The sequence below is a fragment of the Phialemonium atrogriseum genome, assembly GCF_030411735.1.
Source record: "Phialemonium atrogriseum strain 8032-3 unplaced genomic scaffold QBC33scaffold_18, whole genome shotgun sequence".
NCBI lineage: Eukaryota > Fungi > Ascomycota > Sordariomycetes > Cephalothecales > Cephalothecaceae > Phialemonium > Phialemonium atrogriseum.
Window position 1 is genome coordinate 293,929 of NW_026848155.1, and position 26,608 is coordinate 320,536.

Below are 26,608 nucleotides of genomic sequence, written 5' to 3' on the forward strand. Positions count from 1 at the left end.
GTCCGTGGATGGACTCTGCGATGACATATACTGCCCGATGATGATGGATGGGTAGCTGGCACCTACGATGCTCTAGCCACATTGAAGGCCAGGTTCCTAGGCAACACGACGTGGATATTACACACACCTAGGGCTTGGTCTGTATTTTATTGAGAGCAAGGGAGAAACAGGGTAGGGAGATGCAGCTGCGGTGGCTATGAAGAAAGCAGGCATCAGTTTGTTGTCTAATTATCTTGTATTAATATCGGAACCAAGGATTAAATAATATTTGACACGGAGCTTTGGAGATTGCATAGTTCCCATTGGCAACGTCTTCCCCCCTTTTACCAACACCCGCAATCCTATGCTCTCGGCTCTTTAGGCAAAAAGCAGGCCAGCAGTCAGGACAAACAATCTATAAAGGCGAACGGCAGGATTGGGTACGAACAAGGGTTGAGCACCTATAGGTAGGAGTATTACCGGGACAGGCAGCATCAACCCTCTGTCACTCTAGACAAAAGGGGACTTCAGATATTTATTTATTACTTACCTATCTCCATATCCCCTCTAGATCTCTCCCTATACCACCCTCTCCACAACTAAAGCCAACCCCCAACCGCAGCCATCCCTCCCCACCATACCAGCTCTGCCCGACCGCACCGTCCCAACCCCCCGCCCAGAGATGCACCACCCCATCAGCCTGCTCCTCTGCGCGACAGCCATCCTCGCGGCGGCCGCCGCCACCGCCCAGCTCGTGCCCCCTCCAACCCTGACCTGCGGCGCCTGCAAGGAGGGGGAGGGGGGATCGAGCCACGCCGTCAAGTGGTGCCAGCGCTGCTACATGTCGCCCGTGCACTGCTCGCTCGAGTTCTCGGTCCCGTGCAACTCGACCGTCGACCGGGTGTGTCCCGGCGACGTCATGGGGTGCGTGCATGAGCCTGGGGACGCGGCGAACGCGACGAGGAGTGGGGATACGGAAATGGTTGGGGGGAGGAGGAGGAGGGGAAGGGGGAGGGCGTGATGGGGATTAGCTGGGGGGTGTAGACTTCCCCCGAGACGGAGGGGATGGGTTTAGAGGGTGGATGTTCATCCTACGAGTCGGGTCGTTGGTGTGTTTCACGGCGAAAAGGGAGAAAAAAAAAGGAAAAAGGAGGAGACGAGGTCTCTGAAAGGAAGGAAGCCAGGGTGGATGGCTCCGCAAAGAAAGGAAAAGGGGAACACGGTACTTCCTCTCGAGGCGTTCTTTACCTGTGTAAGTGAGACTCCGCAACTGAAGCTGAGGGGAGAAGGTGTTGAGGGTGAATCGCTCGGGGAAAAGGAAGATGCTGATTTCAGTCCTTAATATGTTGTTGTATTCAACGGCGAATCCATCGTATACTGATTGGTTCGAAATAATCTAGGCAGCCATGCTGTAGTAGGGCTCTATGACACTCGACCTGTGTCTATTATATTCCCGAGATTGGATCATCCCATCTCACGGAATCCAGGGCTGAATGCTAGCGCCGCTGCTTGCTTCCCCAAGGCATCAGATGCGTTTACAAGATGCCCCCTCTCACGTGTATTTACAAATGCTGTTCCCAGTCTGAAAGCGGAACGAGGTCTGTCGACGTCTGCCCGTTGAGCTGTGGAAGATTATGGCCATCACTGGCATTGCCACAGAATCCACCACTGATAGGCTGGGTACTGATGTTGACTTATCCTGGTCTTCCAAGGAAATCTGGTGACGGGTCTCCAAATACTGAATAACCAGACAGGCCGACAATATTCCTGGCGATATTGCAAGCCTCCGGGTTCGACATGACAGGACAGGCTCCTTGAATGTCCTTCAAATAGACAATATCTCGAAGACGCGAGGAGATCTATAGTTGGCCGGCCGGCCTCTAGTCCTCTTCAGACACGACTCGCTTCGTCGTCCTGTTGATCTCGTGCTTCGTAGATTCCCCAGACTCATCGCGGCATCTCTTGCACATGCACCAACCACCCAGGCTACCCTGAGCCCACTCCCGCCGTTGCTGGACGGACAGCTCCACATCGCAGTAGTGGTTCAGGATCTCGTCGCCGGCCTTGATTCCGTCAGCGACACCCCCGAGCACCCGCTTCTCCCTCGCGCGCAGCTCCATCTTGCCGCCCCACTCCCAGGAGACGTTGGGGTTGCAGTCGTGGTTCGCCAGGCACCAGTACGGGTGCACGGCCGCGAGGTCAGGGCGGCCGTCTCGCGGGTTCTGGCGCGCAGAAGCCGTGCCCCGGAACTTTGCGTACGCCGTGTTGAACACCCAGACGTCGTGCTCTGGGAGGGTCGCGAAGATGTCGATGTCCATCTTCTCCATGACGTGGAGCGGGAGCTCGATGTTGTACTTGAAGGAGAAGGGGAGAGTCCACTCGGGCGGGGGCCCGGCGTTGGGCGAGAGGTCGATGTCGTTCGTCTTCGTCGGCACGAAGTCGCCCCAGATGTATTTGATCTCCTTGAAATCTAACGGGTGGATGTCCTGATGCACCGACATGGCAAGGAGGCGAGAGAGGAGGAGGAGATAGAGGGACTGGTCGATGTCCCGGGCGTCTGGGTCCTTGGCAATGGAATCGACGTCAGTCTCGCAGACTGCCGGATGGTACTTTTCCTGCGCTTGCGTGAAGCAGAACGCGTCGCAGAAGACGGTGTCGTAGCAGTCGGGACAGCTAACTGCCTGCGAGTCGGCCTCCAGCGGCGGCAGTGCCGACCCGCAGGCATCGCACGTCGACTCCTTAAGCCGGTTGTTGGCGGTGAGGAGCGTGTACTCCTGGAGGACTATCTCGCCAGGACCAATATCTTCCTTGGCAAACAGTCCGAGCTGACGACACGTTGGGATTATCTCATAACTATCAGTGACGCTTTCCCCCTCCAGAAGAACAGGAAGTGTAGACACTCGCACAGAGCACTTTGGTGCAACAGCTTCGAGATTTTTGTTTAGGAAGGAGAGGGTCTCCTCACAGAAGCGGTCAGGTTCATGGGTGTTCCAGGGGTAGACTTCGCGGCGCACTACGCCGCGGTCGGGGAGATGATTGACATTGATGTCCTCGGCGGGCCCCAGAGAGAGCCTCTGCCGAGCCACGGTCTCGATATATCCCTTGGTCTCCAGCAGGTCCTGGTTCCCCGGGACAACGGCTAGACCGCGCTCGCAGAAAGTGTAGGCGCTTTTCAGGCTGCCGCAAAGGAGGAGGCTGAGGGACAGGACTTGGAGGCAGCGGGCAGAGGCTAGGGTGGCGAGCACAGAATACGGCTCTAGTCCGTGTTGGGCTCCGTGGCGATCCGCAATGGCGGCGTCGGCGTCCTCTACGAGGGCGCCGTGCCGAAGCACATCTGGAACCAACGTGACCGAGTACTCCTCGAGGGATTCTCGAGCCTGTTCGTGGTACTCGAAGCTCTCATTCTGCGCCTCGTCCGTCAGGAGAAGCGCCCGGTAGGCATCCCCAGCAGCAAGATCCGGGTAGGCCAGGTGCGAATAGACGGCAGCGCGTTGGAGGTAGAGAATGGGGTCGTATGGGGAGGCGGCAAGGGCATCGGTCAACTGCTTCCGACGGTCGAGCAAGCGCGTGGTGCGGGGGTCGGCCTCGTCGGAGGCTTGTGTCTCTTCCATGACAGGGTCGATGCAGAGTCGGGTAAGTGGAACACGGAGAACTGTGGAATCTGGTCCCGGATGTGAAGCATTGCGGGTTGGGAAGCAGACCAGTCTACACTAGAAGAGTCCGAATATTTGGAAGCTAGACGGCGTCGGCAGGGCCTTATATATGAGTGAGCTGGGCGGATGGTCAGGCTGCTGGGTACGGAAGCAGGGCATGGAAACTGGGCTGGGCAAGGCACGGAAACTGGGCTCATATGCTCTTTGGGCTGGTCTGCCCGTCTTGCTCGTGTGCCGGGGAACAAACTGCGAGTGAAGAGTGAAGGTGCAGGAAAAAGCAGTGTTGGATGTGAAAAGTAGTGCGGACTATGGGTGGGAACTCGCACCTGGCCCGGCCCAGCAGAAGCGAGACCCGGAATTTTCCTCCCGGCAGCCAACCATCCAAAACATGGATGGATGGGATCTTTTTCTTGGCAACTACCTGCCTCGCAACCCTAAGCATCAGATATGCACCAACCCATTTCAGGGCAGGGAATGAACCTTGGACCTTCGAACGGTCCTTTGGCAACCCTGGTGACCGCTCTGCGGGGCTTGTTTTTGGAAGAAACAACCGTCAGGAAAGAGTCAGAGGCTGCAAGGTATCATGCACAATCTCTCGGGAGCCCTAGGGACCCTAGAAAAAAGACAGGGTCCACTCCACCATCGGCCAGGATTCCTGGCTAGGTAGGTTCTTCTAATGGCCAGGATTGTCCATTAGATTCTACGACCTGCAGGAAATTCACGAGCCTACAGACAAATCACAGATCACAGACTCACGGGAGCAATACGTCATCCAACCGTAAACACGCATTGTACGCTCACTCACTACACTATGTAGTATGCGCATCATGTTCAGTGTTTGGTAGGCACTAACACACATCCTTGGATTCTTTCGTGGTTACCTACACTAGAATCTTCTTCGCCGAAGGGTTCGGTTTACGCAGTACCAGGGCACTGCAGCCCAACTAAGCGCCGGTGCCGCCGCCACGGAGATCCCCCAGCTGGTCGACATAGAACGCAGGCACCGCCGCAGCGCCCTCGGCCTCCCAATCCGCCTTCTTGCTAACTCCGCTAAGAACAGCCAGCGTCCCACCGAGCTGTCCCTCGATGCCGAACTTGATGTCGGTATCCAGTCTGTCACCAATCATGCAAGTCCTTGCTCGGTTGAGCTTGAACTTCCCCTCTATGGCATCCATCATGGCCTGGCTCGGCTTTCCGAGCGCCAGCGGCTTCTCCCCTGCCATATTGCTCAGAGGGATGACAATGGACCCGGCGCCGGGGAAGAAATTGTGGTTCATGGGGAAGGTCGGGTCGAGGTTGGTGGCCAGAAAGACGGCCCCGCGTCGCAGATACTGGTGTGCGTGCGAGAGCTTCAAGTAGTTAACGTGGAAGTCCAGGCCGGCCAGTACGCAGCCCACGTCGGGGTCCAGCAATGAGCCGTCTGCAATGCCCTGCCAGTCCTCCGGAGTCATGTCCCTCCGATAGTTGGAATCGGTGCCCCCGATAAAGGGAATGTTCTCGGTCCTGAGCTCATTCTCGATGCCAGCCTCGCCAAGAACGAACACCTTGTTCTTCGAGGGTGGCAGCTTCAGGATCCGCGAGATGTAGATGGCTGCCGAGTAAGCGGAGCCAAATATATCCTCGACATCAGCCGGAATCCCGAGTTTGGCGAACTTCTTCAGATACTCGGGCCGGGACTTGGTAGAGTTGTTGGTCACAAAGACCGTCCGCTTTCCTGACGCGGTTGGTGAGCGGTTAGCTGGCTATTGGTGCGGGACTCGGGCAGTCCAACCTTTAGACCTCAACAGCCCCAACGTCTCTGCGACTCCGTCGAAGAGGTGATCTCCTGACCAGAGGACTCCTGCTCCAACACACAAAGTCAACAATAGGTCAAGGAGAAAACGCTCCCAGCACGGTTGATCGCACCGTCACAATCAATCAAAAACACCTATAGGAGAGCAACGGTCAGCCCCGTGCCCTGAAGAGCCAAGGCGCAAGGCACAAGGACATGGGGGCCTGAATTAAACGAACGCACATCGAATTGATCAACGAAGGCATTGATGGCGGACGGATCCCCAGTCAGATATTTGGGCGCTTGAGCCATGTCCAGAGACTATTGGCTGGAGTTAGCTGGAAACTATGAGAGAAACGTGGTGTAACAATGATGCACTTTTATCAACTGCTAGTGCTAACAGATAGATCTACGGGCACAGCAAAATCTGGGCAGATCAGGGTCGCTGACACCTTTTTCGATAAGGCCGATGATGTATCTGTTCTGTTTGCTTAGGCTGAGAAACAACTTAGACGGTGAAATCCCCACACCACAAATACACGTGACTTACGGCGTGGCAAACCTACCTAGGTGGGTATTCATCTATTCAGGCAAGGGGATTTAACTGTTAGGCTGTCGCTATTGCTAAAGCTGTCGCCGTCTCTGTTGCTGTTCCCATCGCCATTGCCGTCACAGTGGCTTGTTCCGTGGCTGGCAGCTGTTTTCATGCCCGAAACCCCTGCCCGAATAGCCTCCTCGGGAGAGTCCTGGGGCTTTCCTAATTAGGACAATGCTATTGTTTCCATATCAATGTTCCTACCTATTGTACACTGCTGAATAGGATCTGAATACCTATGATCTGAATACCTTCCATAACATTCGCCTTCCGTCCCTTAACCACTGCTCTATCCTACTACCACCATACCTCTCCCCCACACCTCTCCCCCACAACTCAAAAATATCACCTCAAAAATATCCTGCCACAGCAACAGGTAGATATCATCATCTTCACTGATACCATCATCTTCACCCCATCTATCTAGACCATTGTTCCGTCCCCCCCAAACCTCGAAATATCTGCAGATAACGCATCTTCCGTACCACCTTCGTCCCAGCATCACTCTGGGCTTAGCCACGTTATCTCTAGCACAAACCAACTCAGCAGTGACCAGAAAAAATCCTGCGACGACCTCATCACCTTACTCGGCGATGCTCCGGCAGCTCATACGCGTGGCTATTGCACGTGCAGCCACGCGTACAGATGTCGAAGTCAAAGTCGCTTTCCACCTACTAACACCTCATTATTTACATATTGAATTAACAAAGGTTTATTCATTAAAGCTATTCAATCGTATATTCGAATTTAGCTAAACATACACTAAAAATTAGCGTCACCACACTACAGCTTAGCGAGCGGCCTCCTAGACTTGGAACAATTTAGGCTTAATAGTCACTATTATCGCTACTACTGATGAATTTGTGGATTGAATATGTAATTAATGAGGTGTTCGTAGGTGGAAAGCGACTTTTTCGACAATCCGTAGCCACGGTCTACACAGGAGCCGTTTAATTGAAGCTTGGAAAGTCAATCTGGAAGCCAGGGCGGCCATTCTGGCAGACAACACTATAGATAAAATACTACTGCAGCGGCTTTTCCACCACCTTTAGAATGGGCATTCGTGATGGCTTCAATTCTGCCGACTTCTTCGTTTACTACGGTAGTACAGCCAGTTTCATCGTGTGAAGGTTTGGTACCTAGACAGGATGCGATCATCTAAGGGTCTCCTGTGGATCTCTAGCATACAGCCTACACACCTCGCAAACACTGTACGTCAACGACAAATTTACCGTCATTGTTCCGTCACTCTTGGCGCACAATTAGCTGCCAAGACCACCTAGGTATGTAGGAGCTGCGGCATCTTCAGCTGTACACAGGCGATGGAAACAGATGATCAAAAGATAGTAGACAGAAATACAAGACGTGTTCTGCTGTGAGAAGTTCTTACAGTACGGGATCTCGAGGTTGCAGAATCCAAGTGTACGGTATGAGCGCAGGGTGGGTAGCAGCCGATGAGCCAGCATTTATTAGGCCAATCTTATTGGGCCACAGAATGCGCCATAATCGCCCATGCAAACACCCCGCCGTTATCGATAACAAATTTATGCCACAAACCCCGCGCAAGGTGATCCCAGCAACGAAGTGGGAACGTCACAACCTCCCGTCAACTCCACTAGTCCCTGACCGCAAGCTTTCTCACGATTCCATCAGTTTCTTTTGATCGTTCCAGGACTTTTCGGCCTTCGACAAGCAATCATTTCCTACCCCCTCTATTCTCAAAAAGAGCCGGCCCAATCACCCGCCCCAAGAGGTAGCTAGCTTACTTAGCATTCTGCCCCTTGCCCACCATCCAGCCTTGCCATCCCACGCACAAAACTCCAGTTCCGGTTCTCTCGAGGCACAGGTGCCTACATCTATTCGCCTTCATCCTATCCCCACTTTACTATCATCCACCATGGGGAAGCAAACGAACCTTTACGCCTTCCCGGGCATCGACAGCCTCGCCACCGCCCTCCGGTCCTATGTCATATCATGCCAGGAGGCTGGCCTGGCACGCCACGGTATGTTCAAGGTCGCCGTGTCTGGCGGCTCACTGCCGAAAACCTTGGCCAAAGCGCTGTTGTCGCAGCCGTCGGGCGAGAACGATACAGTCAAGTGGGATAAATGGGAGATTTTCTTCGCCGACGAACGAGCTGTCCCGTTGGATCACGAGGACTCCAACTATAGGCTTGTCAAGGAGGAGCTGATCGACAAGATCCCTGCCGACCAGCCCAAGCCCATTGTCCATACCATCGACGCGAAGCACCTTGACGACACCCAGGAGCTAGCCGATGCGTACGAGCAGGCCCTGGTGAAGTCCTTTGCCAGCCGTGACAGCGTGAAGCTACCCATTTTCGATTTGCTCCTCCTCGGCTCTGGCCCCGACGGCCACACCTGCTCGCTCTTCCCGGGCCATGAATTGCTCCGCGAGACAAGCGCCTGGGTGGCCCCGATCGAGGACAGCCCCAAGCCCCCACCGAGGCGTATTACCCTGACGCTGCCCGTCGTCACGCACGCGGTGCGCATCGCCTTTGTGGCGACAGGGGCCGGCAAGAAGGATATCATGAAGGAGATCTTCGAGGGGGGCAACGGTCTACCGTGTGCCCTGGTCAACGAGGCTACTGGTGACCGCTGCAGCTGGTTCGTCGATAATCCTTCGGTCGAGGGAGTCGGCTACCCCAGGAGACCATTCAGCCTGTAGGACCACGAGCGGCTTCAGGCATTGTTTGCGGAAGGGGTTGGCAACCACTGATGTGGTTGTACCCGGACGCAGGGGTCTTTGACGATCGTCTCTAAGGTAGCATTCGGCCTTGAAGACGTCAAAGATGGTCTAGGGGGGAGGATATGTTAAACGATCTTGATGGTAGGGATGGGTATGATGGATATGCTTTCCTCGAGCTCGAGATATGGCACTATGCGACCTAATATCTTTTCGCCCCCTGGGCCTTGCCGACACTTCGACCGTCCATCAATGCCATGGGGTGTCAACATCCCTCGGCACGCAGCACGTTCTTCCCCTCGGTGGCGAAGCATCATCGCAGGACCATCTTGACTGCCCAGTTCTTTTTTAGCTCTCGTTTGTTTCTTCACTTCGCCGGGATCATGCTCAAGATCCTTCTCTGCATGGCTGTCGCACCGTGGAAGCTTACATAGCTCTAGCGCGGTGGACCAGAGAGGTTACCTGGTGGTTTCGTTGTTTTCTGATATCCCGTCCGATTATTCAAGACATGACTTCATGAAGAAACCGGGTTTGCCTTTCGGCCCCCGCTGGAGGCTTCACAGTAGATATAGTCTTCTCAATTGGAATTTACACAACAAAGACTCTCGGTAGAAAACCAAGGTTAGTCGGCACGAGCAACACATGAGATAACTTGATAGATGGTATAAAATTCCAAGCTCTAACCTGTGTCCTCCAAAATGACACTGGCACTAACCAACTCCCGTTACATGCACCCTGAATGTTACATCTCGTCTAACCACTCTCCCTCTAACCCCTCCTCCTTTGCAAACCCCTCTCCCTCACGAAGAAAGCCGAGACAAACGCCGGGATCAAGAAGGCGGAACAGGCCACAAACACAGCGACAACAGCATCCTGGTAGCAGCGCCGCACGACACGCGCGACCGCGGGCTCGAGCTCGCCAATGCAGTCGAGGCTCTCGCGGACGCGCTCCTCGACCCGCCGCGCGGCGTCGTCGCCGCCGCCGAGGCCGGCGGCGAGCCGCGCCCGCAGGACCTGCTGCAGGACGGCGGAGCCGGCGCTGATGCCGACGGACGAGCCGAGCGAGCGGAAGAGGTACGAGCAGGCGATGACGACGGCCGCGTCGGCCGGCGCCGCGTTGGAGATGAGCGCGATCAGCGTCGTCGTGACGAGGGACCCAGCCCCCGTGGCCGCCAGGGCCAGCCCGGCAGTCGTGCCGGCCGCGTTGGTCCCGTCGCCGTCGCCGCCCAGCCCGCCGGCGAACAGGGACATGGGGAGGACGCTGAGCAGGAGGACCCCCGTGCTGGCGACGGTCAGCCAGTAGTAGCGGCCCGTCCTCTTCATTGCGGCCCCCGCGCCGAGGGAGGCGGCGACGCCGAAGATGGAGCCCGGGATCAGCAGCGTTCCGGCGTGGGCGGCGGAGACGCCGTCGGCGGCCTGGTACAGGAGGGGCAGGGTGAAGATGATGGGCATCTGGCCGGCCATGCCGAAGAAGTTGCACGCGAAGGCGGCGAACAGGGAGCGGTCGAAGATGACGTGGCCCGGGGCGAACGGGTGGGAGGCGACCCTGACTTCGACGAGGACGAAGGCGGCCGAGAGAACGGCGCCGGCGGCCAGGGGCGCGGCGGTCGAGACGTGGTCCCAGCCCCGGTTGCTGCCGCTGTCGAGGCCGAGGAGCAGGCACAGGACGGCGGAGACGAGGACGCAGGCGCCGAGGAAGTCGACGCGCGCCAGCTTCTCCCGCCAGTGCGAGTGGTCGCGGTCGGGCAGGTAGAGCACCAGGTGGACGGCGACGAAGGCGGCCAGGCAGAGCGGGACCTGGCCGATGAAGGACCAGCGCCAGCCGACCGAGTCGGCGAGCAGGCCGCCCAGCGGGGCCCCCGTGGAGGTGCCGGCCGCGAAGATGATGTTAATGTAGCCCTGCCAGATGCCGCGGTCGGCGAGCGGGACGATGTCGGTCAGGAGGATGCTGACGACCGAGTTCATGCCCCCGCCGCCGACACCGGCCACGGCGCGCGCTACCACCAGCTGCGTCATGTCCTGCGCGAGACCGCACCCCAGACAACCGACGCCAAAGACGGCGTAGGCGAAGAGGAGGCATTCCTTCCGGCCGAAGATATCACTCAACTTGCCGTACAGCGGTTGGCAACTGGTCAGGGTGAGGAAGTACGCAGTGGCAATCCAGCTAGTGCTGTTCAGGGCATTGAGGTCGCTGCCTATCTTGGCGTAGGTTGCGACAGCGAGGAGCTGGTCAAGAGCACAGAGGAAAACCTGAACCCGATGTCAGCATTAGAGGCACAGACCATGGGTTGAGAGGGACGCTTGAGGGGCGGACCAACGCCGATGCCGATGGCAGGAATGAGAATCGGCAGCTTGGCGGCGACCGCCGGAAGCCCCTCCCGGCCAACGGGCCCGTCCGGGTGTGCTAGGATCTCGCCATCTCCTTCACTGGCGGGCCCTTCCGGATCTGCAAACGTTCCATTACTCCTTTTCTGCACCGATGGCTCGGAAATCAGGCCGGTGGCTAGGAGCGGGCTGGTCTCTGTGGTACCAGTTGGGTCATCATTGGCAGGCGCGTCTTCCATGGGGCCAATGCTGGGTGTAGGACAAATGTGCTGCTCAAGGAGAATGGGTGGCTGTGGTATCGCATGTGACACTATTTGCCCGGCTAGAGATGTGTGTACCTTAATACTGTTCACCAAGTCGGTAATCACAGGTGTTGCTACCGTGTTGCCGAATGGCACCTGCCCGGTTTGGATCCGGGATCGGGCCTAGCAGTACCTATGTAGTGGAGCCCCGTCTGGTATCCTCTGGCCGGTCGACTCCGAGCGTCTGTGCATCTTCCCGGCTTACGGCGGTAACATAGCGTGGCAGACGGCACTTGAAACTTGAGAGTACCCGACCTCTCCTAGACACGCTGGGTATACTAAAATCTACAGAGCGTCAACTTTGCGGTAGCAGCCCGCCCATCATAGTGCCGTATGGCTACCTATTGCTACACCGTACTTGGGCCAGATCGATCCAACGTTCAACCCTTGGAAAGGCAAAAGCACTGCCCAGGAACAAGTGTCAGCAGCTTCGATGTCAATAGAAGTTAAGAGATGGTCCAGTTAGACAGCGTGTAATTTAAGTTGCCGTCAAGCAGGCAGGGATGGCAGGTTCCACGCATACACAGGATTTGCATTTGGACATCAGAGAACCCGAGATGAACCAAGCCAGCACAATGCTAGCACCAATATTCCAATAGGATCGGACAGTATGTGACTAGTGGGTCACATAGGACGTAGAACATAAAAAAAAGGAAAGGACAGAGTGATAGGAAGATAATTGCGTCCCACACTAGAGCACCAGAGTAGACCTGGAGGAAGTACAAAAATGCAAAAATATGTGACAAGAGTGAGATTCGAACTCACGCCCCTTTCGAGACCACGGAATTGATGTTCAAGGTTTTGTAGACCTTAACGTGGCGCCTTGGACCGCTCGGCCATCTTGCCTGTTGGTAGAAATTGTGTGCAATCTGTGCCTCATAGACCAATGCGCCGTTACTGCATAGAAAGGCTCTCCACTGTCCACTGAAAAGTGTCGCCAAGCCTAGCATAGCCCCACAGCACAGCCTCTTACAACATGGTACCACACACAGTACAGATCCATACAAAACTTGAATTTTCAAGAAATCCTTTGCTGGCCATTGTTGTGACGTCCACAATCACCAACAAGATACGAGTAGGTGCAGCAAGAAAACTATACATACATACCTACTCTGTACTTAACACAGGCATCCAAGTTATGATCGCCCTCATTCGTATAATACTTTATGCGAAATGATTAGCCTAATAACCCTATTTTTGAGAACATATCAGACCCTACTATTTAAGATGTGCGATCGATTATTTCTTAGGATTATCAGGCGGCCTTGGTAGCCACTGCGGAGGCAGTCTGATTCTCGAAATGGCTAAACGATCGTGGCTTGCAAGGTGGCGACGTATGTTTTAAGGAGAGCCCACCCCAGCTGGTTGGTTGGGTCGGACATCAGAATTTCCAGGTTTGAGACCTTTGCTGGCTCCAACCAAAGCTTCCTGAAGCCCCTGGAGTTCGTGAACTGCAGGGATTTCTCGAGAATCCGAACTCCTGTCGCTAATCGCTAGTTTAGTACCAGGACAGCTGAACCCATGCAATAGCGTGAAATAGCCCCCTGTGACGATCTTACGATACATTCCTCTCCAAGGCGAGACAAGACCCGAGTCTTCTTGATGACATGCTCCACATGCCACGATTTTGGCGTGCAAATACACCACGGACCACTCTTCTGATCCTCGTGGCTGACTTTTCGTGCCCGTGCCGGGTGAGCGGACATACAATGATACAAATATTGAAAATGGTTCATGCCATTATTGCAAATAAAGTAGAGAATTCGGGTGACAACTGTCGGAAACTCGGAAGGGATCCAGTGAGGAAAACGACCGAAAAGGCCACACAATGTACGCCACGGCCACGGATTGCACAGCATAAACTTTCAAATAAGCCTGTATTTTGCTTGACTGTAGGTTTAACCCGGCCATGACAACCTACCTAAACCCGACTGCTGCCTCCCCTTCGATCTTCCAAGCCGAACCTTCCATAGTAGGTACCTCCATTCAGTCTTTCTATCCCTCGGCAGAGAGTGGCTCCTGCTTGTTGTGGACGTCATTAAAAACCTGGACTTGGCGCCGCCTTTTTAACCAGTGGCCGTTTCAGCCGTACAAGGAACCAGGGGGGGACAAGGATGGAGGTCATCTTAAATTTGAAGTGCGCCTCCCGCATCATCGGCAAGCCCTGGCTGGCGGCAGGGGCCAAGTGGTCCCCTGTTCCGATGCTTCCTTTCCCCCCGAGGGTCCCCCCACCCTCCAATCGTTAGGTGCAAGCGGTGCAAGCAAGTGCGGATTAGGTTACGAGTCGTGCCGACTGATACTACATGTACCCTTGGGATCTCTCCTCGGTCGCGTCGCATCGCATCATGTCCTCCCAACTACAGCCCCTCCCTTATTACCTTCCCATCCTGCTGCCCCGTTGCTGGTAGCCAAGGTACCCAAGGTGTTTGCCGGCATATTCCTTCCACAAGACTCTATTTGCAACACCAGATGCGGGTCCTCTGCTGCCCTCTAGAAGCTTTTCTCTCTTTTTAAAAAAGATTACCTCGTGTTGGCCCGTACCAGTCATAGCAGCACGAGATAGTATCACCCTCGCTTGATTCAGCCGGGAAGCAACGAGATTATTAGGACAATGGGAACCGCGATGCAGAACTCACGTTTCTCAAAAGCTCTCCCGGCCCCTCCTCCTGCGATGGAGCCGCATTATCGACAATACGGGCAGCAGCAGCAGCAGCAGCAGCAGCCGCCGAAGCTTTCACTAGCGAGGAAACCTTTGCCTTCGGCCGGCCCTCCGCTTCCTTCTGCAAAGGAAGCCCCGATGACGAAGCCCTTGAACTCTCCTCTTCCTCCAGTTCCTCTCAGGTCAGAACCTACAACAACCTTGATCACAAGGCGACCCGTAGCCGGAGGCAGCCTGCCATCTCCGTCTGACTCGGCGCCCCTTTCCAGTGTGCTTTCGGCCTACTCCAACCGCTCTTCAGATTCGACCGTGGGGTCGTCAACAGATGGTACCACCATGAGTGCCCACAACTCATTCTTACATGCCTCTCCAAAGCAAGGCAACGGAGATGGCAAGGCGAGTTATGACGAGCTGTTTCTTCCGCCCATATCACCCTTAGTAATGGACAACTATGTCCATAGCCCAGAACCAACCGGACTGTGGAAGGATCGTGGGCAACCGCCGCCACCTCCTCCCCTGAAAAACTCTAGCGCCCACGACCAAAGACCGCAGACACCCCCGGATGTGCCGGGACAGTCAATGCACGCTGCTCCGTCGTTGGCACAAACGCCCCCATCCAAACCTCAGATCTGGAGGCGGAGATCACCAAAGGTCGATAAAGATCTTGTCGTATCCGAACTCAAACTTGTCTCGAGCCACGGCTCAACCGCCTTGTCGACGTTGCCGCCCTCCCACTCGCCTGCAAGCACATCGGATTCAGACCCTCGCCGAGAGCATTTTCACCTCGAACAGTCGGAACCCGCTGCGACGACCCGAGTCCAGCCGCGCCCAAGTCCCAATGCCGCATTTCCTGGCAGGAATATTCGCCCTGTGGCTTCCCGGCAACGGATGTCTCCACAAACGCCCGAGAGCATGGATCAGGAGGCGTCAAATCTGCAGCTTGTCGATGAAAATGCGAGTCCGACCAAAGATGGAAGCGAGATGACAGTGCTGAGCTTCCCAGGAATCCCGAACCGGAAACAGTCTGCCCCAGATGTCAAGAGACCCCCGCATGTTACCCGGCTACCCACCCCCGAGTATCGTCATGACGATGTCAGAAGTCCTATCATGGAGACGGTCATCTCACCAGTGTCGCCAACCTCCTCACCAGAGCCTTTGGACGAGACGAAACTCATTACTACGCCCAAGGACGTCCGCCCCATCCACCTCTCGGTTGCTAAGGAGATTCGACCGGTGAAGAGCATGCCAATCCTGGGACTAGACACGAACGGCCTGACTCTGAAGGCAAAGCCGTCGTCGCCTGCAGGCCTCACAGTACGATCGCCCATTGGGCTCCCCTCGTCGCCTGCACCCAGCCGCGGCTTGACCCTTAACCAGAGCCGGTTTCCTGCACGAACCTCGTCAAAACCAGCCGAGGACCAGGGGCCATCTGCAGTGGTTAGTGAGCGGGAGCCAGCAGTCGATCGTGCAGAATCCCGTGCTGTGGAGTTCCAGGTTCAAGCTGAAGCTGGAAACGCTAGGTCTGTTGGGCCACCGCAAACGCAATCAGCTTCAGCGGCAGTATCCGAAACCGTGACGCCGTCGACAAAGGCTGATAGTCGCGACAATGCGGATTTGGCTCGGCCCGAGAGTCTTGCGAGTGAAGATCCGAAGACAGAAAGCGTCTCAACCCCGACAAGCGACTCCTTCCCCATTGGCTGGGGGGAACCGATTCCTGAGGGCATCATTTTTGACGCCCCCCCCATAATCGAGAGGAACTTTAGATGCCTGGCCAATCACCGATTCATGGTACAGAGCAGGAACACCTTTTATCCTTTGGCGTGCCAAGCTTGCCATGTGAAGGATACGTCGATTCGGTTTACGTGCGGGACCTGCTGGCTCCGCACCTGCATGACCTGCCGGAACAACCTATACAGGTTCAACAACGATCTCCAGGCCTTGATGAAGCACAATGAGGCCGTCCTCGTGGAGCACGTCGAAGAAGCCCAGGATGAGGACAAAATTGAGGGGCCTGTGGGCCGGATTTCAGCAGGGCGTGCAGGCCAGATCGCCGGGTAAACGACGATATGCTTGCCTTGTTATTTTTGGTGTACATTATATTTACTTAGCTAGAAGACACCCAGGATCGGAGCTGGGTCATGATTGTAAGAGATATGGGCCTGGGTGGGAATACAGAGGTGGTGGCGTTTAAAGGGTGGCATATACCATGGATGTTCGGGCTTTCTACTACTGAGCTCGAAAGGCAGGGATAATAAATGTATTCTAGACTGATGGTGGCTCCGGCCACTGTAAACATTCTTGACTTCTCGGCTCTTTGTTAAGGCTAACGACTTGGTTAGCGGTGATGGAAGTGCAAGCTTTGAGGATGTGATCTTGTAGGCATGTAATACCGGGGTAATTAATGGACTTGCTATGATGTATACAGTCCGCAGGCCTTGGCCCCAGCTTATCGCGTGGGTGCAACCATGCCAGACACGATCTGACCAGTTGCCAATGCAGCCTTATATCGGGCAATATCCACTAACTAGTAAGTGTTACATCCACTAAAAGAAGAAGATACGGAGTATGGTAAGGGGTGTCAGTGCGGCCAATCTCGCCGGGCTAGGTGACATTGAAGTGCACGGTTGACCAAGACTCGGACAAAACAACCAGGGATGTAGTAAACAACAAAAACACCTGAGTAAGGTATCCTGCAATCAACTCCCGACCACCATGTCGTCCTCGACCTCTCTTGGTCGAACAAGATCATTCCGCAAGCCTGGAAACAATGAATCAAAAGACAATGACGCCGATTTGACCCGCGACAACCTGCGAACCGCCTCTCCAAGCCGACTCCCCGTAAAGGGCCTCTCGAGCTCGAGGGTTGCCCCGGGAGGTGCCAACACGACAGGTGCCGGCAATGGCAGTAATCCTACGGGCATTTCTGCGAAGAGCAGACCTACATCCGGCATCCTTGGACGATCTGCTTCCGTTAGGCAGCCTCAGAGCAATGCTGCTGCATCCTCGACAACCACCTCCCGACCACCGATAACGTCGAGGAGCAGGCCCATTGCACGGCCCACGTCCTCTTCGGGGTCAGCTCCGACGACGCTTTCTCGCCCGACCACTTCTTCAGGTGTGCCCTCTTCAGCAACAACACGCAAGGCGGGAGCTGGACATGCCCGCACGAAATCATCTGTCACGGCGCTCACGGGGGCTACAATCCTTCGTCCGCCATCCCAGACATCTGCCATGGGCGAGAGAGCTCGTGACCCGCCTGGCTCTAGCTCTGCTCACCAACGACAATCCTCGTCCAACAAAATATCTGCATCGTCGACCGCCGCCGCGAGGAGGCATGCCCGAGCGCCCTCCGAAAGCGTAGCCGCAACGACGTTCAGACAGGCACCGTCCTCATCCTCCTCCTCCGTAACCAGCCAACCTGCCCCTACCCAGCAGCCACAGCAACAACCGCAACCGCAACAGCAGCAACAGCAACAACAGCACCCCCGCCTCCGCCCCGCCTTCACCACCCTCCAGCAGCACTACTCCCCCGCAAAATCCCTGGCCCCCAAGGCCCTGACCGCCACCTTCCTCGCGCCGCCCTCGCCATCCAAGCTGCCCGCCAACGTGGCCGCCTCGGCCGAGACGGCCCGCCTGCAGACGGAGCTCCTGCAGCTGCACCTCGTGCACCGCGCCGCGCCCGCGGCCGACGCCGCCTGGCGCGACAGCGCGCGGGCCCGGCTCGGCGAGCGCTTCCGCGCCGCCGCCCGCGGGGGCGCCGAGGTGGCGCGCCTCGAGGCCGGCGCCGTCGAGAGGCTCAACGTCCGGGCGCTGAGGGCCTGGGCTGGGGCTGGCGGCGGCGGCGGCGGCGCGCGGCTCGAGGAGAGGGTCCAGATGCTGGACGCGGTGCTGTCGAGCGTGTGGGGGCTGGGCGAGCCGGGGGGGAGGTACGCGCGTATGGCGAGGCGGTTCGAGAAGTGGGTGGAGGGTGTGGCGGAGGTCGTCGCGGCGAGGAGGAACGGCGACGGCGGCGGCGGCGGTTCGGTCCTGCTGCTGCCGCCGTCCGGGGAGGGGCTCGTCTTCGTGAGCGACCTGGACGCCGGCTGGAAGGCCGAGTGTGCGGGGCTGGTGAGGAAGCTGGACGAGTGGGCGCGCCTGCTGGCGGAGCTCGGAGACGTGCCCCGCGGCGACGACGGTGACGATGGGGATCACGGGGCGGGAGGACCTGGACCTGGCGGAAGGCGGACCGCTTCGAGCTTGGAGAGGATTCTCGGGGCGTGCAGGAGTCTGGTGCGGGACATGCTCGCCGAGCTGGAGCTCATGCAGCAGATCGAGAGAGATGCGATAGAGCAAGAGAATGAATGGATACGGAGCATGACTAGGGACGAAGGGGTGACACAGGATGTCCCGAGTGTAGGTGCGATCTGGAGAGTGATTTGAATCACCGACCTACCACACCCCCCTACGAAATATGTACGAATTCTTGTCTGAGGTACCTAATGAACGATATGAATACTCAATTGACCATTCTCTCGCGCATATGTTCTAGTTTTGGGCTAGTTTGCCGAGCCTGCTCTGCTTATAATGCTGAGAGGACGTGTAGAGACTGAGCATCATAGCTTGTGTTTACACGTTGAGGGGTCGCCGAGTTCGCCGAGTTCATGGGTAAGAATAGTCGGGAGTCACAGCTTGCGAGAATGGTGTACGACGAGTCAAAGAGTAGAAATTGTGCATTTTCTATACGTCTGTACATAGGTAAACTACAGACGGGTTTCGTTTGCAGAGTATTCGGAATAACGCCTTATCATATGAACCATGGACATCAAACCATGAACCAGCCATCCCCCAACGAATCCTGAGACACCTTTCCCCACGTCCGCATGAGCAACATAAATTAGGGAAAAAAGGAGAGGTAAGGACGAAACTTGAAAAGGATGTACGAAATAGAGGTATCGGAAAGGAACTGAAAAGTTAAAGTCGATGGACCTTAGCAAAACCCAGTATTCCACGTTTTGAGACCCAGTTGGGCAAACAGACATTATCATTCAGCCGCAGACCCAAGAACCGTGATGAAAGACGCATTCACATGATGCGAGGGAGGGAAGGGTAAAGAGGCCTCTCTGGGACTCCCTTCTCCGAGGCGAAACCCTTGGAGTCAATACGGTTGTCCCGATTGTCCCTGTTGTCTCGGTGGTCCCTCCCCTCCATCATCCCCTCCCTCATCGCCTCGTCGTAGTCTTGACGGTGAAGTCTGTCGCGAACATACTTGCGCAAGAACTCGATGACGCGCATGTGCTGGACCCACTCATCGTACGTCTCTGCCTCGGTGCTGGTCTCAGACTCATCCGAGGGAGAGCTGACCGAGTTGGACTCGCTTGCCTTTGGAGTCGCAGCTCTGTCCATGTCGCGACCAGCTCGTCGACCGCCATTGGAAGTCTGAAGCATACCGCCCGACAAGCGGCGCTCAACCGGGTTGAAGCTTGATCCCAGAGTCGAGGTCGTCGACTGGCCCTGGTACGTGACGGCGGGCAATGTCGGGTACGCAACCGAGGCGGCAGTGCTATGGCGTGAAGCTGGTGACATGCCGGCCGATGATGCACTAGGCGAGTGGCCAGAGGTGTACGACATGGTGCCCGAGGGCGGCGTGACGGCTGGAGTGCCGGTCGAGGGAGTCGACGCCACAAGCGGAGAGGCGACTTGGGGCCCCGAGACAGCAGCATAGTGGTCTACACCCGGCCGCGTAGCATAAGCAGGGGAGTGGTGGCGCATATCGACCCCATGATGAGGGTAATGAGCACTCTGTGGAGAGCCAGTGTTCTCGTATACCGTGGCCTGCATCTGCTCGAGAATGTGGTCGATTTGCTGGAGGTCATCCTTGGTTCGCAGGTTGGTCATGGGAGGCAGATAATAGTGCTGGGTCAGGGGTCCGTGAGAGGCCCCGCCACCGACAGACAGGGCGGGAGGAGCGGCAGTCATGTACTCGGTGGACAAGCCCCCGGTGTGGAGGCCTAGAGAGGTGTGTAGCGGCAAGAGAGACCGGCCAACCTGGGTGTACGAGTTTGGATCGACCTGACGGCGCTTGGCGCTGCCAAAGAACTCGTTGAGATCATCATACCCGCGCTTGCTGCGGGCGTCAAAGGGGGCCGCCTGGTGGCCCATGAAGTCGCCTCGGGGCCCCATTGGCTGTTGGTAGTACAGGGGCTGGTATGGCTGTGGCTGTGGCTGATGATGGGTGTAGTAGCTAGCATGCCCGTTCTGCTGCGGCTGACCGAAGGCGGCCGAGTTAGTACGGACATGGCCATTGTGATCATAGTAGCTAGAGGGAGCTAGAGGCGGGATTAGCCTCAAATTGAAGGTTTTTGAGCTGGGGGTAGCACCAGCTGCTCATGGGATCGAGCCGAATAATGACGTACCTTTTCCACTATGCCCTCGGTAGGCCGGATTCATACCGCCATTCTGATCCTGGGGCGACCGCCCGACAAGCACAGAGTCATCGGCATGCGTCTTGACGTGCTTCTTCAAGTCCTGGGGGCGCTTGAAGGATTTGCCACAGAAGTCGCACTTGTGAGGCTTCAGCGGAACATGGACGCGAATATGCGACGTGATGTGGTCGCGCTTGACAGTTGTGGTGCGGCACGAGTTCCACTGGCAGGTCAGATTCAGGTTGTTGGTGCTCTTTCTGCCCACATGTCGCTCGCAGATATGATCCTACGTGCCATACGTTAGCTGACTATTCTCACTTCATCTTCACATGATCTCTGCGGGGTCACTTACGTAGAGGGTCTCGGCCGAATTGAAGCGCTCGTTGCACTGATTCCAACGGCAAACGAGGCCATCATCTTGACCAGCGCTGGATGAACTTGATGTCGCTGATGTCGAGTTCGAGTTGTTGGTCGCAGTAGTCGAGGGCGCAGGTGTGTTGTCATTCGAGTTGGAGCTCGTAGACTGCACACTGGGGTCTTGGTTGGCTGACATGGCGTGCAGTGTTGCTGGTCCAAAGGTGGGGTGTCGAGAATGCTTCGGAGATTTATTGAACCGGATTCCGAGAATAGGTGCTGGGCCTGGATGGGACGGATTCGATTTCAAACCAAGCTTTGATGCTCGGTCTTGGGAGGAAGGTGGGGTCTTGGCCAATCAAGCCACGTGACTATTTGGGGAAGACTTATCAGGAAACACCTCTATCTGGTGACACTTCGAAAGTTTGCCAGGATAAGGCATATATGCTTTGCGAAACCGAGAGGTAGATGGAAATCTAAAAGATGAAGTTTGCGTACAAGGTTCAAAGTCGTTGAAGGAGAAACTCAAAGTGCTCTCATCTTCAGGAGCGAGACATGTCTTTATTACACCTTTTTCGCCTGACAATGCTGGCCATGCCTGGCGGAAAGTCTTGGCAAATTCTCTTGGCTGTCGGGGCCTGCGGATCCAAGGGCATCCCTATTGGCTGACTCTGGGGGCGATGGTCCGAGACAAGTCCTAGCTGATCAGAGGTACTGAATTGTCAGTGTAGTTTTGGCGTTAAATTTCGGGATCTCTTAACAAAACGACCTTGAACGCCAAGACTCGCCAAGTCAATGCCAAGGCTTGGCATTGCGAGGTCAGTCTTGGCGCTCTCCGTCGCTCCCTTTCAAGTCTTTTCGCTGATTGCCACTTCTCGCCGATCTAGGCACGTGGTGTCTGCTCATGAGTCCCTCTTAGACTTACCACTTCCCAGTGCATCTATAATTGAACAAAAGCCAACCATCGAGCCAGGGGATTGTGCTTCAAATGCGGCGCAAGTACGGATGTAGTTGATCGCAAGTCTTGGTATCTACCAAGCAACGTGCCAAGGATGGAATGGCTTGGGTCGAGACTCGCCGCTCAGATATTGGGCCAAGCTTCCGCTATGCTTCTCCGGTCGCCAAGTTGCTTGGCAACTTCCCCAAGTATCTTTGCCGGTAGATGAATCCCGATATTTGTACACTACTCTGCAAAATGGGCCAGCACAGCCACCTTCGATAATTATCAAACGGTGGTCAGGAGGGCGGATTATTGGTGTAATGCCAAGAGGGCAGCACACCAGGGCGCGTCATCTTTGTCATCCTTTCCTTCGACAATTGCAAGTCGCCACCTCATGTGTACTGTACACCAAAGAATAAAAATGCCGGAGTGGATGTGGCCATGGATGCAGAGGCGTTCCAAACGGTTGCGCTCTTCCAATTCGACTCGTTCATCCTGCCATAGTCCGAACTTAGTGCCTCCCAGTGAATCGGCACCTCTAGAAATCCAGATACTAAAACACGTGCACTGTAATCAGATGATGGCGAGATCCGTCTTCTTGGCTTCACAAGCAATTCATAGCGCATTCCCCAGTCCCCACAGCTTCTCCCCTAGGCCCTCTTCAGTTGTCCGCCGTCTATCCAAGACTTTTCCAAGAGCGGAACTCTTGGCGCCCCCTGCCACGGCCCTGTAGATCCATATTGTGATATTGACTTGGCCGTCTCCTTGTTGCGGCAGAGACCTGTTCATGAGCCCCTAATTGCCTCGTGAATAGACCCCTGTTCACTCTAAACCACAAGGTGTTCCCCTGATTATCTATATATACATATATACCAACAAGCCCGGTATAGTAATTCGCCAGGTTAAACACAGCGCGTACTCAGAATAGGTGTTGAGAGTGACATTACGAGACCTGAAAGTTCAAACCATCTGAGGACACGTCTCTGTGCCAAGCGAATCGGTAACGAAGACATCATCAACTCTTGGGTTTTAACACTCCCCAGAGCCGATTGGGGATGTAATAAACTGGGAACAAAGGGAGCTGTGAAGGAGCGAGAGAAGTAATAGTAGGGCAATCCAAGGGCGAGTAACAAAAAAGTAGCGAGCTAGAGAGCAGGGCTCATCCATCGCCATCCAGCTTCTCAGTCTTGTCCAGAGGGAGTAACTCCGACCATTGCACCCCTCCTTCTCTACTCTGGAGCCATCTGTATTAAGAGACTGGACGACGAAGATTGGCACAAACTCAGGCATCTGGGATGATGTGCTTTTCCATTCTTTGAGCTAAATAACCCAAATACAGGGAGCTAGGTAATACAACCATCACCAAAAACGGAAGAAAAGAGGTTGGCAGCTTCTTCCACTGTTCTTTTTTCTTTTATTTTATTGTTCCCGAGCACTTCTGAACGGCAGATGCTCAAAGTTTGCATGTTGTGCTCCAAGCCGAAACGTCGCATCATCTCCATTCCTGAGGTGTTGAAGAAGGCCAGCTGAGATGCTGGCATGCCACGCTCCACTCCTAGCCTGGCAGCAAAGTCGGCGACAAGCTCGCCATTCGTTTCCATACCGAATGTGTCCCTGTTCATCCACCATGCCTCATCCACAAAACCCTCCGGGCGATTAAAAATGATTATGCCTGCGAAAAAAAAAAAAAAAAACGGGCGGCGATGATGGATCACCATAGGGACGGACCCAACACGTATGTCAGGCCAAAGTATCCACTTTGCCCTCCCAGGCTCCTCGTGTCCCTCCAGTCGGGAGTGTTGAAGTGTTTGTTCCTTTTCCCTCCTCCTGTAATAACAAAAAACACGTGCAAGGGGTATACATGAAGAAAGCAGCTCATCTTTCCTCCAGGGTAACAAGAGCGCGCAGGTGAGTGGAGCAAGGCCTGGTGATTCCACCAAACTAGCAGCCCACTATGACGATGCCGCGAAATAACAGATAAAAGCTATGGGGGACGCTTAAGGAGTGACAAGCGTCCCTTAGCTGATATGCCCCACAGGGGAGCCCAAATCGAGTAGGAAAAATCCTGAGAAGGGGTTGCGTGGACCGTTGGGCCTCCTTGCCCGCAAATAAAATAAACCAAGACGCCTCATGCCGGACCAGAATATGCATGTCAGGGGTAGTCAAGATGCTGATCAAGAGGGCGCCGCCTCGATCAATATGTGCGTGTCTCGCAAAAACCGGCGGCCAAAACCGATTCCGAAGAGTCCGGGCCGAACCAGAAAAGAAATAATCCATCGTCAGCTCCGAGAGCTGAAACCGCTTTCGTCCTAGTTGAACGCCGAGACCAATGCAGGGGTGATATTATACAGATCCAAGTCGAAGAAGGGCCTCGACGGCCTCGCGCTCCTGTGCGTCAGAGGCAGATCCCAAGGCGGATGTCGAAAAACCAAAGTTGTCAAGTTGTGGTGGCCGCGCCATCCCAGCATTAGCCGAGAAGGACCGCAGACAGCCGCCGGACGTATATACATGTCGGGAAAAGAAGTCTCGATCGGAGAGGCCCTGAGCAGAGTTGGTGTGGGAAGCCGCGCGGAGAGCTGCAGCACCCACCGCAGCCCAGTCCTCGTCGTCGGTAACGTCTTCTGGGTCATCGTTCATGACCACGTCGTCGTCCGGTGCCTCGGAGCAAGAAGCCGAGGCCGACCCGTCCATGGACATCTTATCGGCCTCATTCTCCAGCATGGTGATGCCGTCGTCGTCGTGCGAAAATGCCGCCGAGTCGCCGTCTCCGGGGCTGGATCCAGGCGCAGTCAGCCTGGACCGGCCCGCGTCCCAGCCGGAGGGGACCTTCGTGATAGGAATACCTCCCGGGTACGGGGCGCTAGTCGGTGATGTCCGACAGGCGTTGATGTCCCGCGGAGGCTGACCCCGTCGCCTCGCATCCCATCGTCCCCAGCCCACCTTTTCGAACTCGACGTCACCGTCCAGCCCACCATCGCCTCCACCTCCTCGGCCCTCCAGGGCGCTCACGACTACCCTTCTCGCCTTCGCTGGAGGTATTCCGGCGAAGCCAGGAACAGAGGTTGTGAGATAGCCCATGATGTGCCGAATAGCAAGGGGACCATGGCTCAGAAGAATCTCTGGCAGATGGAACTTGGCCAGCATATCCGGGTTGATGGCGCCGGCCGAGTCTCGTGGCGACGACCCGGGAGACGGATGGCTCGCCTCGAGTCCATCCTGCCTGTCCTGCAGGTCAAGGTCTGAGTCGATAGGCTCGAGTTTCGCCTTCTGCAGCTGGGCCTTGAGGCCATGAGGAGGGAGGGCGGGAGATATAGAGTTTGGGGGAGTCGGAAGAGGAACGGGGTGAGATCGTGTCACAGGGACACTCCGAGCCGCTACAGCAGTTAAGTTGTCTCGGCTGGAGGTCGGAATATCGCGGAAAACAGGTGCCATGGTTGCCATATTGAACAATTTCGGAGGATGGATTGCTTCGAGACGTGTCTTTGGAGTGGAACAACAGTAAGTTAGCAAGTGGAATCCACTGATGGGGGAGTGCGACAGGTTTTGGTGTTGGCGTTGGTGTTGGTGTTGCTGATGACGCAGGTCGCGATGGCCCGAGGAAGAAACCGGCTGAGTCACTTACGTGTGTCCGAAGCTGTGATGCTGTGGCAGCTTTGTCTCGATCTGATGGCGGACAAAGGCAGGTTTGGCGATGTGGCAGAGCTGATGCGATTACCGTACTGTGACAGGAAATGACTCTCGATTTAAAAGTCGATGGTTATAATTCCGTTGTTGTGTTGTGCTTTGGGGAATCAAGAAGAGAGGAGAAGGGGAGGGCGCCAGGTTCAGGTCATCTAATAAAACGATGCGAACCAGGACTAGGGGGGTGGACGTAGAGATTGCTTCTGGTGACTCTTGGGGTACATACAGTGGTACCTTTTTACTGCGCACCTCCACGGGGCGACATGGATGGTAGGGAGGTTCCAGGCTGTAACTGCCTAGCCCATGCTGCAACTTCCAATCATTCTACTGAATCTTAGCACGGTTATTACCTTATCTCTCCGTCTTCATCATCTGGCGATATCTTTGCGCGCCGAAGGACGCACCTTTTCATCTAGGTGTATAGGTATCTAAGTGCCAACAGATCTCACCTCGATGCCCCGATCCAATCCATCCTGCAGCGATGATGGAGGTGGATTTATCCTTCGGGGGAGCCTACCTACGCTGTACCTCCATCATTGCCAGACAAAGGCACATATGTCCCGTCCTGGATTTACCCACAAAGGGCCCGGACAAGATCTTGTTTATCGGCCAGGTTTCCAGCGCAACATGTGAAGATTAGACCAGAAGTTAAAAGGAGAGTACAGATATGAATAGCTAGACCCAGCCTGGAATTCATCCCCATTTCAATACCTGTATCCTATGTCTCACTTTATCTTTTCACGCCGCTTCCGATTTCTCGGCCCTCACGTGACCCACAGGCACTTTTCGAGGTTCAAGCATGAGGCCCCGGTTATGGCACCCGTAATCTATAACGTAGGTAGGTACTCTACTGTACAATCTGGATATCATGCAAACAGTCGTCGTAAGCTCTGTTCTACTGCGTAGTGGTGGTGCAAAGCCACCCACCAACACCACGTTGGACACACGCCAGGCTGTGATTGGCCGCCAGGCGAACCTGGTGCCAGCTGACGGCATCTATTTCTGAAAACAGAATGGCGACCTCTTCCAAATTCATCGGGCTCTGTTGGGCGTACGCCCTATTTTTTTGCTCCGTGTACGCCTTGATCATAGCGTCGCCCAACCTGTTAACCAGTGCTGCAACTTGCTTGAGAATCGCCTGCCTTGGCCTCCTCATTTGGCGCACCGGATTTCCCATCGTCCACTCTACTTCCCCCACGTTGGAGAACGGAGCGACGAGATCGCTCCCGATAAACCCCTTGTCTCCA

The 26,608-nt window shown here is 55.5% G+C and overlaps 10 protein-coding genes and 1 non-coding gene across 11 annotated transcripts; 5 read left to right on the plus strand and 6 right to left on the minus strand.

The window, feature by feature from the left end:
* Positions 1–661: 661 nt before the first annotated feature.
* QBC33DRAFT_560598 (uncharacterized protein) lies at positions 662–1,000 on the plus strand (the record flags this gene model as incomplete). Its single annotated transcript, XM_060430072.1, has 1 exon — positions 662–1,000. The coding sequence occupies one exon, from the start codon at positions 662–664 to the stop codon at positions 998–1,000; it is 339 nt and encodes a 112-aa protein (XP_060281890.1).
* An 859-nt stretch (positions 1,001–1,859) lies between these two features.
* QBC33DRAFT_579407 (uncharacterized protein) lies at positions 1,860–3,590 on the minus strand (the record flags this gene model as incomplete). The annotated part of the gene is made up of 1 exon (XM_060431133.1): positions 1,860–3,590. One exon carries the CDS (start codon positions 3,588–3,590, stop codon positions 1,860–1,862), a length of 1,731 nt encoding a protein of 576 aa, XP_060281891.1.
* Positions 3,591–4,345: 755 nt separating this feature from the next.
* Positions 4,346–5,877, minus strand: QBC33DRAFT_494954 (4-nitrophenylphosphatase). Its single transcript, XM_060425536.1, has 5 exons — positions 5,782–5,877; positions 5,647–5,724; positions 5,538–5,559; positions 5,404–5,472; positions 4,346–5,346 (listed from the first exon to the last, which is right to left on the minus strand). The coding sequence occupies exons 2-5, from the start codon at positions 5,713–5,715 to the stop codon at positions 4,577–4,579; spliced, it is 930 nt and encodes a 309-aa protein (XP_060281892.1). The 5' UTR covers positions 5,716–5,724; positions 5,782–5,877; the 3' UTR covers positions 4,346–4,576.
* Positions 5,878–7,778: 1,901 nt separating this feature from the next.
* On the plus strand, positions 7,779–8,754 carry QBC33DRAFT_131093 (glucosamine-6-phosphate isomerases/6-phosphogluconolactonase-domain-containing protein). The gene has a single exon (XM_060422047.1). It carries the CDS (start codon positions 7,896–7,898, stop codon positions 8,679–8,681), a length of 786 nt encoding a protein of 261 aa, XP_060281893.1. The 5' UTR covers positions 7,779–7,895; the 3' UTR covers positions 8,682–8,754.
* A 453-nt stretch (positions 8,755–9,207) lies between these two features.
* Positions 9,208–11,263, minus strand: QBC33DRAFT_590392 (putative mfs multidrug transporter protein; the record flags this gene model as incomplete). Its single annotated transcript, XM_060431612.1, has 2 exons — positions 9,208–10,949; positions 10,982–11,263. The coding sequence occupies 2 exons, from the start codon at positions 11,261–11,263 to the stop codon at positions 9,468–9,470; spliced, it is 1,764 nt and encodes a 587-aa protein (XP_060281894.1). The 3' UTR covers positions 9,208–9,467.
* An 803-nt stretch (positions 11,264–12,066) lies between these two features.
* Positions 12,067–12,172, minus strand: QBC33DRAFT_t51. Its single transcript has one exon. It is a non-coding gene; the product is annotated as a tRNA-Leu (tRNA).
* A 395-nt stretch (positions 12,173–12,567) lies between these two features.
* Positions 12,568–13,319, plus strand: QBC33DRAFT_131180 (uncharacterized protein). Its single transcript, XM_060422048.1, has 2 exons — positions 12,568–12,660; positions 12,829–13,319. Exon 2 carries the CDS (start codon positions 12,934–12,936, stop codon positions 13,237–13,239), a length of 306 nt encoding a protein of 101 aa, XP_060281895.1. The 5' UTR covers positions 12,568–12,660; positions 12,829–12,933; the 3' UTR covers positions 13,240–13,319.
* Positions 13,320–14,025: 706 nt separating this feature from the next.
* Positions 14,026–16,380, plus strand: QBC33DRAFT_543609 (uncharacterized protein). The gene has a single exon (XM_060428387.1). It carries the CDS (start codon positions 14,124–14,126, stop codon positions 16,041–16,043), a length of 1,920 nt encoding a protein of 639 aa, XP_060281896.1. The 5' UTR covers positions 14,026–14,123; the 3' UTR covers positions 16,044–16,380.
* A 317-nt stretch (positions 16,381–16,697) lies between these two features.
* On the plus strand, positions 16,698–18,404 carry QBC33DRAFT_454508 (uncharacterized protein; the record flags this gene model as incomplete). The annotated part of the gene is made up of 1 exon (XM_060424731.1): positions 16,698–18,404. One exon carries the CDS (start codon positions 16,698–16,700, stop codon positions 18,402–18,404), a length of 1,707 nt encoding a protein of 568 aa, XP_060281897.1.
* Positions 18,405–18,676: 272 nt separating this feature from the next.
* Positions 18,677–21,249, minus strand: QBC33DRAFT_543616 (putative ph-response transcription factor pacc rim101 protein). The gene is made up of 3 exons (XM_060428388.1): positions 20,739–21,249; positions 20,378–20,672; positions 18,677–20,290 (listed from the first exon to the last, which is right to left on the minus strand). The coding sequence occupies exons 1-3, from the start codon at positions 20,937–20,939 to the stop codon at positions 19,047–19,049; spliced, it is 1,740 nt and encodes a 579-aa protein (XP_060281898.1). The 5' UTR covers positions 20,940–21,249; the 3' UTR covers positions 18,677–19,046.
* Positions 21,250–24,008: 2,759 nt separating this feature from the next.
* Positions 24,009–25,256, minus strand: QBC33DRAFT_131205 (putative Sin3 binding protein-domain-containing protein). The gene has a single exon (XM_060422049.1). The coding sequence runs from the start codon at positions 25,119–25,121 to the stop codon at positions 24,024–24,026; it is 1,098 nt and encodes a 365-aa protein (XP_060281899.1). The 5' UTR covers positions 25,122–25,256; the 3' UTR covers positions 24,009–24,023.
* Positions 25,257–26,608: the final 1,352 nt, after the last annotated feature.

Coding starts and splice junctions, on each gene's coding strand:
- QBC33DRAFT_494954 (XM_060425536.1), bottom strand. CDS start 5,715: ATGGCTCAAGCGCCCAAATATCTGACTGGGGATCCGTCCGCCATCAAT. Junction 5,560..5,646: donor CCTTCGTTGATCAATTCGAT/GTGCGTTCGTTT, acceptor GCTCTCCTATAG/GTGTTTTTGATTGATTGTGA. Junction 5,347..5,403: donor GGGGCTGTTGAGGTCTAAAG/GTTGGACTGCCC, acceptor CAACCGCGTCAG/GAAAGCGGACGGTCTTTGTG.
- QBC33DRAFT_131093 (XM_060422047.1), top strand. CDS start 7,896: ATGGGGAAGCAAACGAACCTTTACGCCTTCCCGGGCATCGACAGCCTC.
- QBC33DRAFT_131180 (XM_060422048.1), top strand. CDS start 12,934: ATGCTCCACATGCCACGATTTTGGCGTGCAAATACACCACGGACCACT.
- QBC33DRAFT_543609 (XM_060428387.1), top strand. CDS start 14,124: ATGACGAAGCCCTTGAACTCTCCTCTTCCTCCAGTTCCTCTCAGGTCA.
- QBC33DRAFT_543616 (XM_060428388.1), bottom strand. CDS start 20,939: ATGTCAGCCAACCAAGACCCCAGTGTGCAGTCTACGAGCTCCAACTCG. Junction 20,673..20,738: donor ATTCGGCCGAGACCCTCTAC/GTAAGTGACCCC, acceptor TATGGCACGTAG/GATCATATCTGCGAGCGACA. Junction 20,291..20,377: donor CCGAGGGCATAGTGGAAAAG/GTACGTCATTAT, acceptor TCCCGCCTCTAG/CTCCCTCTAGCTACTATGAT.
- QBC33DRAFT_131205 (XM_060422049.1), bottom strand. CDS start 25,121: ATGGCAACCATGGCACCTGTTTTCCGCGATATTCCGACCTCCAGCCGA.